Source organism: Ailuropoda melanoleuca, chromosome 13 (genome assembly GCF_002007445.2).
Source record: "Ailuropoda melanoleuca isolate Jingjing chromosome 13, ASM200744v2, whole genome shotgun sequence".
NCBI classification, from domain to species: domain Eukaryota; kingdom Metazoa; phylum Chordata; class Mammalia; order Carnivora; family Ursidae; genus Ailuropoda; species Ailuropoda melanoleuca.
Window position 1 is genome coordinate 55,160,132 of NC_048230.1, and position 14,807 is coordinate 55,174,938.

Genomic DNA, 14,807 nt, shown 5'->3' on the forward strand with positions numbered 1-14,807 from the left:
GAGATCATGACCTGAGCTGAAGGCAGAAGCTTCAGCGACTGAGCCACCCAGGTGCCCCAAATTTCTCTGTCTGTCTTGTAGCCCATCTCCTTAGCCCGTGTAGAAGGTAGGAGTTCCTTTGTGATGGCAGGTGGCAGGCAGCTTGGTTTGGTGTGAGGAAACAATAGCCATAATTCACGACACTAGGGTGACAGCTGCTGCAACACAGCTCCAGGTGACTGCCCCTCTCAGGCCCCCAGGGGACCGAAGTCTGTGCTCTAGACAGACAGGGTGTGGTGGTGGCAGCCACCAGGGGTAGAGAGAGTCGCAGGGATCAATCCAGATGTTGAGAGGGAGCCTGGCTGCCACCACTGCTTTTTGGGGGGTGGGAGGGGAACTTGGCCGCTTGTAAATTTGCCAGCGCAAAGCTTCTCCTGTGGGACAGGAGTTCCCCAAACGTGGGCAGGTGAGGGCTCCAGGTGCAGCCGTGATAAAGTCCCAAATAATTCATGGACGGGAACTAAATCACATGGAGACGTGCAGTAAGGTACTTCCTTCCTTTTTTAGTTTTCCTTCCACGTTTCTAACCCTGTGAGGGCTGATGTTTTGGTAGCCAGCCCTCGTCGCCTCAGCAGTATAAACAGGAGAAGCAGCAAGAGCCGCTGAATCTGGCCCGAATTTAGTAACACTGTTTGCTTTCCATTGTGTTGGTTTTGATATTTACCTTGTGTTTATGGCAGTGATACTGGTTTTCCATTTATGATAGTAGTACAAAGTTACCCTTTAAAATTATGTAAATGGAATCTAGGGCAGGAGTTCTCCACCCTGGGCACTGCCGTATTCGGGGTTGGACCTTGCTTTGCCGGGGGGCTGTCCTGCTTACTGCAGGGTGTTTAGCACCCCCCTGGCCTGCTCTCACTAGGAGCTGACAGTAGCTCCTTTCCCCAGGTGTCACAACCAAAAATGTCTGCAGACATTGCCAGGTACTCCTGGGCAGAGGGACCAGAAGTGACTCTCGCTGAGAACCCCCAGTTTAAGGCAAGCAGGTTTAGCCAGTACCATGAAGTTAGAAGGTAGAGACCGTTGGATATTCTAGGAAATACTGCGCGTGTACGAAAGTCGCTTCGCCTGATTGCTGTCGGTCGTGAGGGCCACTTGCTGATGCTCACGTGTGTGCCCTTGGTGCTGGTGTCAGCTAAAGAGCGAGGTGGAAGGAGAGGTCTTAAAAGGGATGCTCTGAAGCAGTGCTCTCCAGTACGGCTTTCTGTCATGCTGGAATGTTCTGAATCTGTCCATAGCTTCAGGCCGGCACTCAGAATGTGGCTAGTGGGATCAGGGGATGGATTTCTTCTATTTTAATTAATTTAAACGTAAATAGCCACCTGTAATAGGAGCTACCCTGTCGGACATCACTGCTCTGATGAAGCCAGAGCAGAGAGGTCAGGATGGTACAATGCAGGCTTGAGGGTGTTGACTGCACTCGTTAAAAGCTTGGACTTGGAGACACATGAAACCATTAGGATGGTGTCTTTAAGGACAGCACAGCTGTGTGGCCCACAGGAATATCAGACAGGACTGGGGCAGTGGTTAACACAGACCCAACTAAAACTGGCTTGAGCAAAAGTAAAAACCAATTAATTGACTCCTCAGCCTGAAAAGCCCAGGGAATGGACAGATGGGCAGACCTATGCAGTCTTCCAAAAGTGTCAGGAACCTTTGTGTTCCTCCTGGTGACTCCCATTTTCAGGCCTACTCTTCCCTAAACAAGAACAAAGGGGCCACCTGCAGCCCCTTGCTTGTCTTCTGCCACTGTAGCCACCTCACGGTGAAGGACACTTCTTTCCTGGTGTTTCCAGTGATAATCTCAGCTGGGGGTCTCGCTGGCCTTTGTTGAAACCATGACCGTGTCAAGGGTTCTGCTTGGCTATGCCTGGATCCTTGCGCTCACCGCACCTGGGGATCGGAGACGGGGTTGGCCCAGCTAGCTCCGGTGGAGAGATGGAGGGAACTGACTTAGTAAATTAGGATAAAGGATAATTATAGGATAGAGGAAGACTCGGGTAGTCTAGGCTGAGGGAGTGGACCCAAGGAAGGATGCACTCGGAAGGGGGCCTTTCCCTAAGGCTGGGGTACAGATGTAGTTGGAGATGGTGTAGTTTAGTGCAGGCTGCTGGAAGGCAGGGCGAGAGCTGGTCTGCAGGCACGGGGCAAGCAGGAAGTAATCTCGGGCTGCAGGTGGGGCGGCAGGCCCAGCCAGTGGTTGACACACCGGGTGTGCAATGGGATTGGGACAATGGGGGCTACAGGGACAGGAAGACCTTGGGAGACAAGCCGGGGGAGCAGGGTGCTGGTGCAGAGGACACAGGATGGCCATATTGTGGGGGCCCTGGGAACGTCTCCACTGCCTTGGAGGTCTCCAAGGGACTGCACATCCTGGGTGGGTGGCTGGGCACAGCACCACTGGGTGGCCCCACACCCATGCCACTGATCCACTGGGTGCCTCTGCCTGGACAGCACAGGAGAGCCTCTCCTCCCTTGGTGTCCCCCCAGTGCCCTCTACTGAGAAAGCGTAGCAGTGTGCTTGCTGTGGAGGAGAGCAAAAGGGAACTGAGTCCATGATCCCAGAGCAGGTGGTGAAGGGTGGCTCTGGAGCTGAGAGGCAAGACGTTCATCACTGGCATGCAGATGAGCCTGTGGAAGGGCGTCTGAATCAGCAGCGTGGCAGCCATGGCTCTCGTGGCCCCTAAAGATCCTTCCAGCTTTTTGAGATGATGTGAGCCTAGGAAAAAAAAAAGCTGTGAAATAATTGTGATGAGGCTGTTCATGGCAGTGCAAGGTGCTCTCAGGCTCTTAGCTCAGGATCTGGATCCCTCAGGCCTGGGCTTAAGGCCAGCTTTCCCCACTTAGCGTGGAACAAATGGAGTATTGGTGTTGGGAAAGCCACTGAGTCCTCTTGGGCTTAGTTTCTCCGCTGTGAAAATGGGGGCGATGCTCGTATATACCACGTAGGATTATTATGAACATTAAATGAAATAATGCGTTTCTCTTTTTTAATTATTTCTTAGAAAGATTTTATGGGGGTGCCTGGGTGGCACAGCGGTTAAGCGTCTGCCTTCGGCTCAGGGCGTGATCCTAGCGTTATGGGATCGAGCCCCACATCAGGCTCCTCCGCTATGAGCCTGCTTCTTCCTCTCCCACTCCCCCTGCTTGTGTTCCCTCTCTTACTGGCTGTCTGTCTCTCTGTCAAATAAATAAAATCTTAAAAAAAAAAAAAGATTTTGTGTATTTATTTTAGAGAGCATCCATGAGTGGGGGGAGGGGCAGAGGGGGAGAGAGAGAGTCTCAAGCAGACTCTGTGCCTAGCATGGAGCCCGATGTGGGGCTCGATCCCACGACTCTGAGATCATGACCTGAGCCAAAATCAAGAGTCAGATGCTCAACTGACTGAGCCACCCAGGTGCTCCAGTGCTTTTTTTTTTTTTTTTTTTTTAATGTTTAAAGACAGCACATTTCTGCGTCTGTAACATTTTGAAAATCTGTACCCGCGGCCACCACTCCAGTCTGGACCGCTGGCTCTGCCTGCCTGGATGAGGACAGTAGCTTCCTGAATGATCTCCGTTTCTACTTTTTTTTTTTTGGGGGGGGTTAATATACAGCTTTATTAAGATATAGTTCACATACCCTGCAATTCGCCTATCTGAAGTGTATAATTAGCAGTTTTAAGTATATTCGTGGAATTGTGGAACCGTCACCACAATCTGTATTCGAGCATGCCTCACACCTCTTCATCTGTTTTCACTCTTAACCCCCTGCAGCCTCTTCTCTGCGCAGCAGCCTGACCGAACTTTTAAAAATGTCAGATTGTGCCGCCTCCTGCTTGTAACCCTTCAGTGATCCCCACGGTGCACGGAGTAAAATCCAGCCTCCCTGCCCCAGAGACAAGGCCAGTGTCACCTGGCCACTCTTTCTCCTCCTCCTTTCTTCCTCCTTTCCCCTGTGGTTGGCATGCACCGGTCTTTCCAGACAAATGTGTAACCAGGCTGTTCCCCACCTCTGGCTCTTTGCCCTTGGGGTTCCCTCCCAGTTTGCCCAGATTGTACTTCCTTGTGTGCTTGCCCGGCTGTTGCTACATTTCCCACAGCTCAGCTCTCTCACCAGCCTCCCTGACCACCTAGTCTTCCCTGGCCACACCCCTCCCCCACGCCCTCTCTTGCCCAGGCCTTATTTTATTTTGGGTGGTTGTTTACAGTCTGTCTCCCTCCACTAGAGTATAAGCTCTGTTTTGTTCCCTCCTGAATGCCCAAGTGCCCAGGGGAGGGCCCAGCACACGGGCACACAAGACCTAGCAGGTGAATGAACAGGTGACAAAAAGGCAATGCTTACTTGTCTTATATTATTGTTGTCATTAGTGTTCAGTAAATACTGTTGACCTGAAAGTCGAACTGATCGTGTATTGGAAGCGTGCAGGTTATATATATCCAGTGCATGCAGAAAGTGAGTAAATGCAGTGACTGTCAGATTGGCTAAAGGAGATGGCCTTGGGGCCAATTATACTGGGCTCGAGTGACACAAAGTTTTTCTTTTGTCCTGTGCTGAACACTTACCCTGTTTTGCAGGGCGATTGTGAGGAAGGAGAAGGCAAGGATCCTGTTCCAACATTTGGTCCCTATAAGACCTGGACTAGTACTTCGTACCAGCTGGACATTTAATAAATGCTTACTCTTAGGAATTGAGCTGGGAAGGAACCACATTGAGTCCCTAGACAATGTGAAACAATGTAACTAAAGAATACAGAGCGGAAGGTCTCCCTACTCCCTCCTTGCCAGAGGGAACCAATGCTGGAGATTTCCTGCATTTGAAACATGTCTGCGTATGTATCCTGTTGTGTTCATGCAAAGAATAGCATCCTGGACGCGCCTTTTAGCCTCTCGCTTTTCGATTTAGCCTATCTTGCAAAATGGGGCCACTGAGTGCATGCAGCTCTCTCTCTTCTTGAAAGACTACCGTGGCTGTTCCCTGTTGATTTCTCCAGTCCCCTCTAATGGATCGGTGAGGCTCATGTCCAGTCTTTCGCTGCCACAGTGCATGCTGCAGTGACTGTCCACCCACTTTGTGCACGTGCACAGATCTGCAGGTTAAGTAATGAGTGGCTTAACCTGATAGCTTGCTGTGCAGAGCCTGCTACAACACAGACAAAACTCAGATAAACGGTGGACCTGATGCTTGGTTTTCTGAAATCCATTCTTCCGCTTTCATTAGAAAGCTGCAACTATGGGAGCCATCATTACAGGATTATTACAGGGTGGGGAGAGGATTGCTGGTTCACAGAGGGTCAGTCATGACCAGCAGGATGGCTTCCACAAGTAAGAGAGGCGTGCTCCCTATGCAGTGAACCCTCCCTCCCTCCTTCCTGCGTTCATTCAGCGCTTAGCGGGTGACACCTCCCCCTCCCCCCCCCCCCCCCCCCCNCCCCCCCCGATGGCCCACCTGGGTGTTTCCCATCCATGGGCAGTAATTGCGTTGGACTCTTTGAGGCTTCTGTCCCTGGCCTTTGGACAGCTTAGAACAGGGCCAACACAGAAGAGTTACTGGAAGTGAAACCTGTCCTTGTCACATAAACTCCACCGAAGCACTGGTTTACTGGAACGAAGATGCTATTTTTAAGAAAGAGCATTGTGTTTCATCATGGAAATTTTGAGCATCTGAGCAGGCAGCTTGCTGATGCCCAGGGACCGTGTTTGCTCAGCTGTGTACCCCAACACCCCACCAGGACCTGCCCGACCCATAGGAGGAGGGGTAGAAGGGCGGGCCGCAGTGGGCCAGTATTTATATAAGTCCTAATCTCCCTGTCTGCTTGGTTTCGCTTCACTTGGCAGCATCGCGAGGGGCTGTGTATGTGGGGGCAGAGGCCAGCAGTTTGGCATGAGGTGTTTCCATCACAGTGCTTATGGGGGCTTGTGATTCTTGAAATGCCTTATGTATGGGCTCTCCGGAAGGATGAGCTGCCTTTTGGGGGTGTTTTCAGAGTGTCTCTGTTCTGCTGGAGCTGCCCGCATTGCCCTGCCTGGGGTGGGTACCCGGGAGCATGTGCATTAATGAGCTGACCTCGCAGGACAGCCTGGACAGCTGGCCGGGGTGGGGGGTTGGAGTGGGTGCGGTCAGTTGGCCTGCAACTTGCACTCTGGGCCGGCTCCAGAGGACCCTGGGCCCGCTCCAGAGGACCCTGGGCCCTGAGCCATTGTCTTCCTGGCTGGCTCCTCTGGGGTGCTGCTGAAAGGAGATCTGGGCGTGGAGAGGAGATTCTTCCTTCTCCTTTCCCCGGTTATCTTGGTGGGACCAACAACCTTGACAGCATGGGGTGCTGGAAAGTCGCTAGATTTTCAAATGAGATGGAAGTGGTTTAAGGCGAGACTCCCCTGTTTCTCACATCCTGGCAAACTTGGGTACTTTATTTTTTAATTTAATTTTTTTAAAGCAAACAGACATTTACTTGGGTAATTAAAATTTCAATTTGGGGGACACAGATTGAGGTAAAAATCTGAATTAGGCCCTCCTTGGGTGCTTTATTTAACTGTCGCGAGCTTTCCTCTCTCATCAGCAAAATGTGAAAGTAAGAGTGGTAATGTGTTGCTGTATCTTTACTTTTTTAAACTTAAATCTCATTTTAAAAATGAATCTTAACATTTTGAAATTACTTACATTAAGTAATTTGGGCTTGGGCACAAACTGTCTTTATCTGGACCACAGCTTCTCAGAAGCCCCGGCTCTGTGTTCCCTTCTCGTGACAGATGAAGCCCCCTTCGTGGCTGTTGTCCTGACCCAGTGCAGATGTCTGAGAGAAAAACATTCGGAGAAGAGCAGGCGGGTGTGGACGTGGCCTTGACACTGTGACTTTGCCTTTCCCACAGGTGCTGTGAGTGGCTGAGATGCTGTGGCAGAGGGGAGCCCCGGCCCCGCACTGTGTGGTTGGGGCACCCCGAGAAGAGGGACCAGAGGTACCCTCGAAATGTCATCAACAACCAGAAGTACAACTTCTTCACCTTTCTTCCTGGGGTGCGTACGGCCAGGGACCATTTTTAGGAGACCCAGGTCCCCGTGGCAGAAGAGCCTGTGTGTTTTCTCGGCTGCCCTAGCCACTGGCTGTTCATCTTCTAAAAACCCCCCACGCCAAAAAACCCACAAAACCCCCACCATCCCCTAAATTCCACCCCCTGTCATCATGAAATGCATATTCACTCTAGGAAAGGCTGGAGAAACAAATATAGAGAAAATTTTTAAGAGGTCAGTTTCATTCCTACCATCCAGAGAGAATTTCTGTGGATATTTTTGCTAATGACTGTTTCTGTTTTACTTGGTATTTTCTGGTCTGGAGTCACAGCATTTCCACATTAACTTAGACCAATCCGTACTCTACAAACCTCCCCCCTACTTGAATTGAATACCTATTTTTATCCACCAGAGCCTCCACACACACACCAGCTGACTCTGGAAGCAGTGGCGGCCGTCAGTTCCCAGTGCTGGAAGGAGAAAAAAAAAATGACTCTGATTTATTGGGAGAGATTACAGAAACACAAACGTGTAATGCCGTAGGTTGAGGTCAATTTTAATGTTTTAGGGTGACTCCGACTACGTTCATTGCTCCCTTCAACTCCCCCCCAAGTCTCAGTATCTTCAATCAGGAAAAAGTTTATTTCTTATTGATGGAAATTCTGGTGTAGACGGGACCGCTGTCATCCGTGTTGTAGCTACGCTCTTTGGAATACAAGGCCCCCCAGAGCTCCGTGACTGAGCGAGAGCGAGGTGGCCGAAAAAGGGCTCTCGACTGCCTTCGCCTCCGAGAGACACGTCACTCTGCTCCACGCCCCAGACAAGTCCACGCCCAGGGCGCGTGGGCTCGGCCCAGGCTCTGCCGGAACCCACCTCCACACAGGATGGGATTCTGCTATATTTATCTCCTGGTGTTGAGATCATATCGTGGAGACGGTGGTTTACCTTGTTTTCTTGATCGGTCTTACAATAGAGGCATTTTCCACTGAAACCTCCTCTTAGTGTTTTGAGGGGCCTACCTGTACTTGAAATAGTTTTTAAGAAGTAAGTCATAACAGATAAAGTCGAAGGCCCCCAGCGTGCCTTCCCCTGCCCCAGGGGTACCCACTCTCTTGAAATTTATAATTTCCATGTGGATCATTATTTATGTTTTTACTTTTAGAAATGATATTTTTATTACCCGTGTGTATTTTCCTAAACAATATATAGAAGTGCTTAAAGTTCCCACAGAAGGTACCGTGGGAGTTGTTTTTGGGTGGGAATGCTTTCAACGGCGGTTCCCCGACCTCATCAGACAGACCGTGACTGTCTTCCCTCTCTTTTCTCTCCTCGTTCCAGGTGCTGTTTAACCAGTTCAAATACTTTTTCAACCTCTATTTCTTACTTCTTGCCTGCTCTCAGTTTGTTCCTGAGATGAGACTCGGTGCCCTCTATACGTACTGGGTCCCCCTGGTGAGTAAATCGGCCTGGTTTGTGCAGTGACCTCGGGGCTTTGGGAACAGACACTTCTTTGTCTCTGTCACCCGGGCATCTGGAATGGGATACGGCCTTTTAAGAGAGAGGACACCCTTCAGTGCCCCGAGCCTCTCCTGTTGAAGCTCGCTTTCATATACTACCAGGATCAGACTGGTGAAGCCTGTGCTCTTGAGTCATTCCGTCTGTCAGTTGTTCGGTCATTTATTTCTTCAGCTACTAGGTGTTACATGCTTATTGTGCATTTCACGCCTTTCTAGACTCCGGGGACACAGTGGCAAGCAAGAAAGATGAAGTTTCTGTCTTTGTGGGTTGTACTATTTGAATTATTTTCTGAGATCGTGTTTTCTGTTTACGCAGAGTCTGTCGGCACGAGGTTTTGAAAGGTACCAGGTTCTGTGCTTTGTGTACGAAGTCAGAACTGGCCAGAATGCCCCTCCATTCCCTCCCTTACCTCCTTTTGGCAAGTGGTTATTGCATACCTGCTGTGTGCCAGGCACTGTGCTGGGTGCCGGGGACATGGATTGAATGAAACAGATAAAAACTCCTGCCCTCATGGACTTGGTTTTCAGAGGGAATAGACAGTAAACAGATGAATGAAATCATTTGGAACTGTGAAAAGTACCACAGAGGTTATAGAATAAGGTCACAGGTGAGACGGGCTCTCCCAGGCACATTTAATATTTGTCGAATGCTTGAAGGTGGGGGTGGAAGGTGTGGAGGGGCAGCCTTTGCCGGTGTGGCCATGGAAGGCCTCTTGAGGAGGGGTGGGTGGACGAGTAGGAGGGTGGGAGCATTCCAGCTACAGAGAGCAGCCGTGCAAAGGCCCTGCGGTAGGCATGTTCTCAGAGCATTCGAAGAACAGAAGGAAGCCCAGTGTGACTGGGGGGTGGAAAAGGTGGAACTGACATCTCTTCTCCAAATAGAGGCTGTTTATTTCTAAGTTAAATGGGACTTGGGGGAACACTTGGATTCTCTGTTCACAAATATTGTTAAAGTTTTAATTGGGAGAAGACTGTTAAAGTAGAAAATATTTAAGCCCTCCTTAAAGAAATAACAATTTTTTTTTCCTTTAAGTGGCAGGTGGGAGATGATGAGGATTCGGTGCACAGGCACTTACAGTGTAGAGGGAGCCACTTGCTAAGGAACCCCTGTGAGTGTCACGTTAGCAGACAAGTCAGGCCAGCAGCTCCAGCCCTGAGAAAGGAGAAGGGATTCATTTTTCCCACACGAACAGCAAAGGTGTTTTGGGGATGTGCAAACTGTGCTGTCATGCTGTCATTTGTAGGTGAGGGCAGGACTCTGGGAGTGGGAGCAAACTTTTGTTTGCATCCTTCCCTCGCGTAACGAACATTCCAGTCTGCACGCTGCGTTCTTACAGAATGGAACGCTGCAGAGTCAGGCTGGGCGGACACAGTCGAGCCTTGGGAGAACTGGGGAGCTCTTGGCCCATCCAGAATGGAAGGTGCTACTCCATTTCCACAGGTGCAAATGTGGGTCTGGAGTTTTCAGACCACAGAGTTAGACACTTTAGAGTTTTATATGAAATACCCCAATTTTATTTGAGTTTTTTCATTCCACTGTTTACTACATACTACATAGAGAGTCAAACCTAAGTTAACTTATTTGTGAAAAGTTAGTCTGTAATGTATATAAAATATAATGTATCACATTGCCTTTTTTTGGTTCCCTTTTTGAAGTGTAGTTATTTGAAAGGGAATACATTCACACGATGCATGAAACATAAAAATATTCCCAGTGAAGATCTCCCTCCTTTCCCATTCCGGGTGGACTGGCGCAAGTGGTGGGGACGGGGATGGCCTAGAGCACACACCCTCCCCCCCTTCTAAATTAGAGGGCCCGGCCCCAGCTCCTGCCTCCATCTCCTTGCTGAAGTGATGGCTGCAGTTTGCAGGAGAAGCCTGACCTTCAGTGCATGCGGTCACTGTGGCCCCTGCCCCCTCTGCCCACTCCCCTTCTCCCGGCGGACTTGCCTGTTTTCCTGGAACTGAGGCTGCAGGTAGAAATCCGGCAGGTAGACAGCAGCCTCAGGTGGCCCTGAGCTTCCTGCCTCTGCATCGGTGTCTCTTTAGAGTTTCCCCGTGAAGGGTTGGGACTGCGAGGGGGGTGGGGCTTTTGTGTTGCTTCTTCCCAGGGGGTGCAGACAACGTTTGGGTTCAAAGACAAAGTAGATGGCATCTATTTCTAGGTGACTATAGCCGATATCCCCTCGATATTTCTGCATAGAGCCTGTTTCCAGTTCTGGACTAGAACACATTCTGAAATGTCTCTGACCAGCCCGAAAGGCCTCTCGTTCCAAACCCAGCTCTAAATAAGCACCGTGGTTCTGGATGAGGGCTGAGAGCCATGTGGCTGAGGTGTGGCTGAGAGCCGTGTGGCTCCTGGCTACACTTTGAGAAATTAACGTAATTCGAACCTCAGTTTTCTCATCTGTAAAACGGGACGTTCATGTCCCTTTTCCTTGACTTGTCGGAAGAGTTAAATGAAGTCCTACAGATAAGATGCCTTCTGTTGCTCCCAGTGGACAGAAAATTCTCGGGAACTACTCTCATTTGAATTTTAAAATTCTGGCACTAGTGACATTGTTCATGTCTGGATGAAGATTTAGCACTTTTTTTTTTTTAAGATTTTTTATTTGTTCATTAGAGAGTGAGTGAGTGCAAGAATGAGCAGGGGAGAGAGTTAGAGGAAGAAACAGGCTCCCCACTGAGCGGGGAGCCCGATGTGGGGTCTTGATCCCAGAACCCTGGGATCATGACCTGAGCTGAAGGCAGCCGCTTAACTGACTGAGCCACCCAGGTGCCCCAAGATTTTGCTTTTGATAACTTTTTTCTTGGTGCTAATATATTATTTTTTTTTTTAAGATTTTATTTATTTATTCAACAGAGAGAGAGACAGCCATCGAGAGAGGGAACACAAGCAGGGGGAGTGGGAGGAGGAAGAAGCAGGCTCATAGCAGAGGAGCCTGATGGGGCTCGATCCCATAACACCGGGATCACGCCCTGAGCCGAAGGCAGACGCTTAACCGCTGTGCCACCCAGGTGCCCCTGGTGCTAATATATTAGAGGGAGAAATTCCTCAATAGATAGCTGAAATGATCCATAAAATTGTATGAAGACCAAATACCATAGATTTTTTGGTACTAAGATATACCCTGTGTACTGTAAGATGCAGATACTGTATTCGCACTGCACTGAGTGTTGACATCTGTCAGCACCCATGAAAACAGCACCTCGGTCAAAATACAGAACATTTTCATCACCCTGGTTCCCTAACGCCCCTTTCAGTCACCCCCTCCTTAACCAGAGGCAACTGCTTTTCTGATTTCTAGCTCATAGATTTGTTTAGCTTTAGTAAATCTATTTTTGATGTACAACTTTACAAAAGGAGGCTTAGCACCTTCAGAATGGCTTGTCTGGGTGATAATCAGAGGCTATCACTGCCGCTGATTCCTTTACAAGCTCAGACAACCCCAGGCCTCCCTATTAAAGCCTCTCTCTAAATATCTGTGGCTGTGAAGGACCTCTGAAGTTGCATAGTTGGGATTTATTTCTGGACTACATTTGCATTTCTTTGTGAAAGCATTTTCTAGCCTAAGGGGTGGCATGTCCTCTGGGATTAATGGGAACTGTGTGTTTGGGGGTGGGGTGGGGGGAGCAGATATGATAGTTTAAGAGGCGGTATTTATTTGCAGCAAGGGGGTTAGCTGCTCTGTCTTTGTATGAGCACACACTTTCCAGTAGCATCAATGGGATTTAGGCCCACGCAGAGAGAAATAGAAACTGGAACATTTGAAAAAACAAACAGCAAACACCTGGGTTCTGGCCCAGAACAACAAAAACGGCAGCTTGGGAGGGGGAGGGGCCCTGCACCACGGGTCTGCGCTCTCCCAGAGCAGGTTTCCTCGCCCCTCCTGGCCCGCGTATGCTTTTATTCTTCAGTGTACCCGTTTTGCTCTGGCTGCAGCTAGTACTTTACATCTGATTGGAAACAGGAGTAATCCTTTGATTGTAAAGATGAATGAGCCCTTGGAGGAGTTTCACAAAGCCGCACATCCCTGGCTAGATTTACATAAGAGATTTAAAGTCCTTTGAATCCCGAAGTTAATATATTTCACGGAGTAAACAGTATGAAAACGAAATGCTCGAGGAATGCTGTTAACCTTCAGGGTGATGGTGCTTTCCGTATTTTTAAGAAAATGACTTTAAAGAGAGATGACAAGGCTATTTTGTAAGAGAAATGAATGAATGTTCTTGCCTTCACTGCCACTAGAGGAGAAATCTAGATGGAACTAGATTCTTGTTACGGCTGACTCATACACCAGTCCCCACTGAGTTTTATGAGTTAGGGTACCTGGCCCACGAAAGGTTGGGCAGTTTCCAGTGTTCTTTTTATTTGTTGCTACTTATGCAATTAATACTTCTATGTGTTCTCTTTATAAGGATTTAAAACAGTACAAAGAAGACCGAAGTCCCCTTTGGCCCCTTCCTCCCTCTCAGTCCCTTCCTTGCAAAGAAATCTAGCCGATAGTTGTGGAAATTGGGAGCTCTTCACAGAGGATGGTGGCTGTCCCTTGTTGTTTGTGTGCACGGTGTGACATTGTATGTTGTGAGAAGTTGATTTCCCTCCTTGGCAGGTCAGTGCACGGGACGGATCTCATTCTTTCTAACCGTCTCCTGGTGCTCCATCATACTGGCTAGTAGGTTTTCCAAGTTTCTCTGGATGCAGAACGATGTGGCTGTTAGGAGCAGGGACTCTGGGGCCAGATTTCCTGGCTGTCGCTTAGGAGCTTCATGTCCTTGGGCAAGATGACTCCACCTTTCTGTGCTCAGCAATCCTGAGCATGGGGTTGTTGTGGGGGTGTAACGGAGTTGGAAGGGTGCCCAGCACATGCCGAGTCAGCAGGCACCATCCCTTTGTCACTGCCTGTGGACGGACCCCCATTTCCTCTTAGAAACCCTGCAGTGGTGGTGAATAGGGCTGCCAGGGTATATGTGTGTCAGTGAGTGTTTCCCCCGTTTCCCCCGGGGCATTTGTGTAGGAAGGAGTCGGAGAAGTGAGCTTGCTGGGGCGTGTGCATTTGGGGTAATTAGCAGGCCCTGCTCTGCTGCCCTCCGGTGTGGCCTCTGGCCTTTTCTGTCCCAAGCACCAGAAGAGGAAGGTCGCCTTCAGCAGGGCTCACCCTCTCTCTGCTCTCTCCGCAGGGCTTCGTGCTGGCCGTCACTGTCATCCGGGAGGCCGTAGAGGAGATCAGATGCTATGTGCGGGACAGGGAAGTCAACTGCCAGGTCTACAGCCGGCTCACAGTGAGAGGTCAGCCTCCCGGCTCTGTCTGGGCCACCTCCAGCCCCTCGGCCTGGGGCCACAGGGTTGCAACTCCATCATGGGCTGCGGACAGTCAGGGAGCAGAGTTCAAGGCCCGGGGCCGGTGGGTGTGCAAACGCTGTGTGGTGGGACAGTCACTCAGTTGCTGGCACTAGGGAGGCCAGCGTGTGCTCGGGGCTGTCAGTCTCTCTCAGAGCCAGGCCTGTTGGCCAACTTGTGCGTCAGCAGCCTGGAATTAAACTTTGTTCACTGGGTATCCTCTTCTGGCTAACCCTGTCCCTTTGCCTGTCCCTGGGCTGACTGAGGAGGGAAGGAGGGAGCCTCTCTCGTTCAGGCAGAGGCTGCAAAGTCTGTCCTACGAGCTTTAAAAGATATTCTTTCAACATTACAAAATGAATATTGCAGCTTCGCAACATTAGTTTTTAAATAGGCACTAGATTTATATAAACACTGCATCCGTGAAGATTTCCTTGAAAGGCATCTTATAAATCCTGAAAATTAAGGTGGGGAGTGTATATAGTCAGACCCAAAGAGAAGCGACTAGATAGCTTTTAATCGTTGAATCCCTTGCAAGATGCATGCATTTTAAATTGGTGGAATTAAAAAAAAAAAAAGAAAAGAAAAACCACCCAAACACCCCACTGAAAACCCACAATGCACCCCAGCCAGTGTTGACTTCTATTTCAACTACAAATTCTACAGGAGATTACCTGTAAGGATGTGTTCAGAAATGAGGGCGTGTTACCTAAAATTCCAGAAGATGACTGATCCCAATCAGGGATTAGTAATGTTTTAGGAGCAGCAGAGACGGAGAAAAGCTGTGCCTTACCTTCCGGATGTTAAGAATTCTGAAAAAGATGAGCTAGATGTCTCAGGGAAGGCGTATCTGAGTCAAGTCAAGCTTTCCGATGCTTTAGTCTTCCCAAGAAGGCGTCCACACGTGGTTTCAGGGTTTTTCATAG

At 49.4% G+C, this 14,807-nt stretch overlaps 1 protein-coding gene across 4 annotated transcripts in view; it reads left to right on the plus strand.

Moving 5' to 3' along the window:
* ATP9A (ATPase phospholipid transporting 9A (putative)) overlaps positions 1–14,807 on the plus strand; it is a 126,520-nt gene that overhangs the window by 21,910 nt on the left and 89,803 nt on the right. For all 4 annotated transcript variants that reach the window (XM_034640146.1, XM_034640145.1, XM_034640143.1 and 1 more), the window contains exons 2-4: positions 6,888–7,032; positions 8,365–8,478; positions 13,725–13,833. In XM_034640146.1, coding sequence (XP_034496037.1) covers positions 6,888–7,032; positions 8,365–8,478; positions 13,725–13,833 — 368 coding nt within the window. The remainder of the gene's footprint in view (positions 1–6,887; positions 7,033–8,364; positions 8,479–13,724; positions 13,834–14,807) is intronic.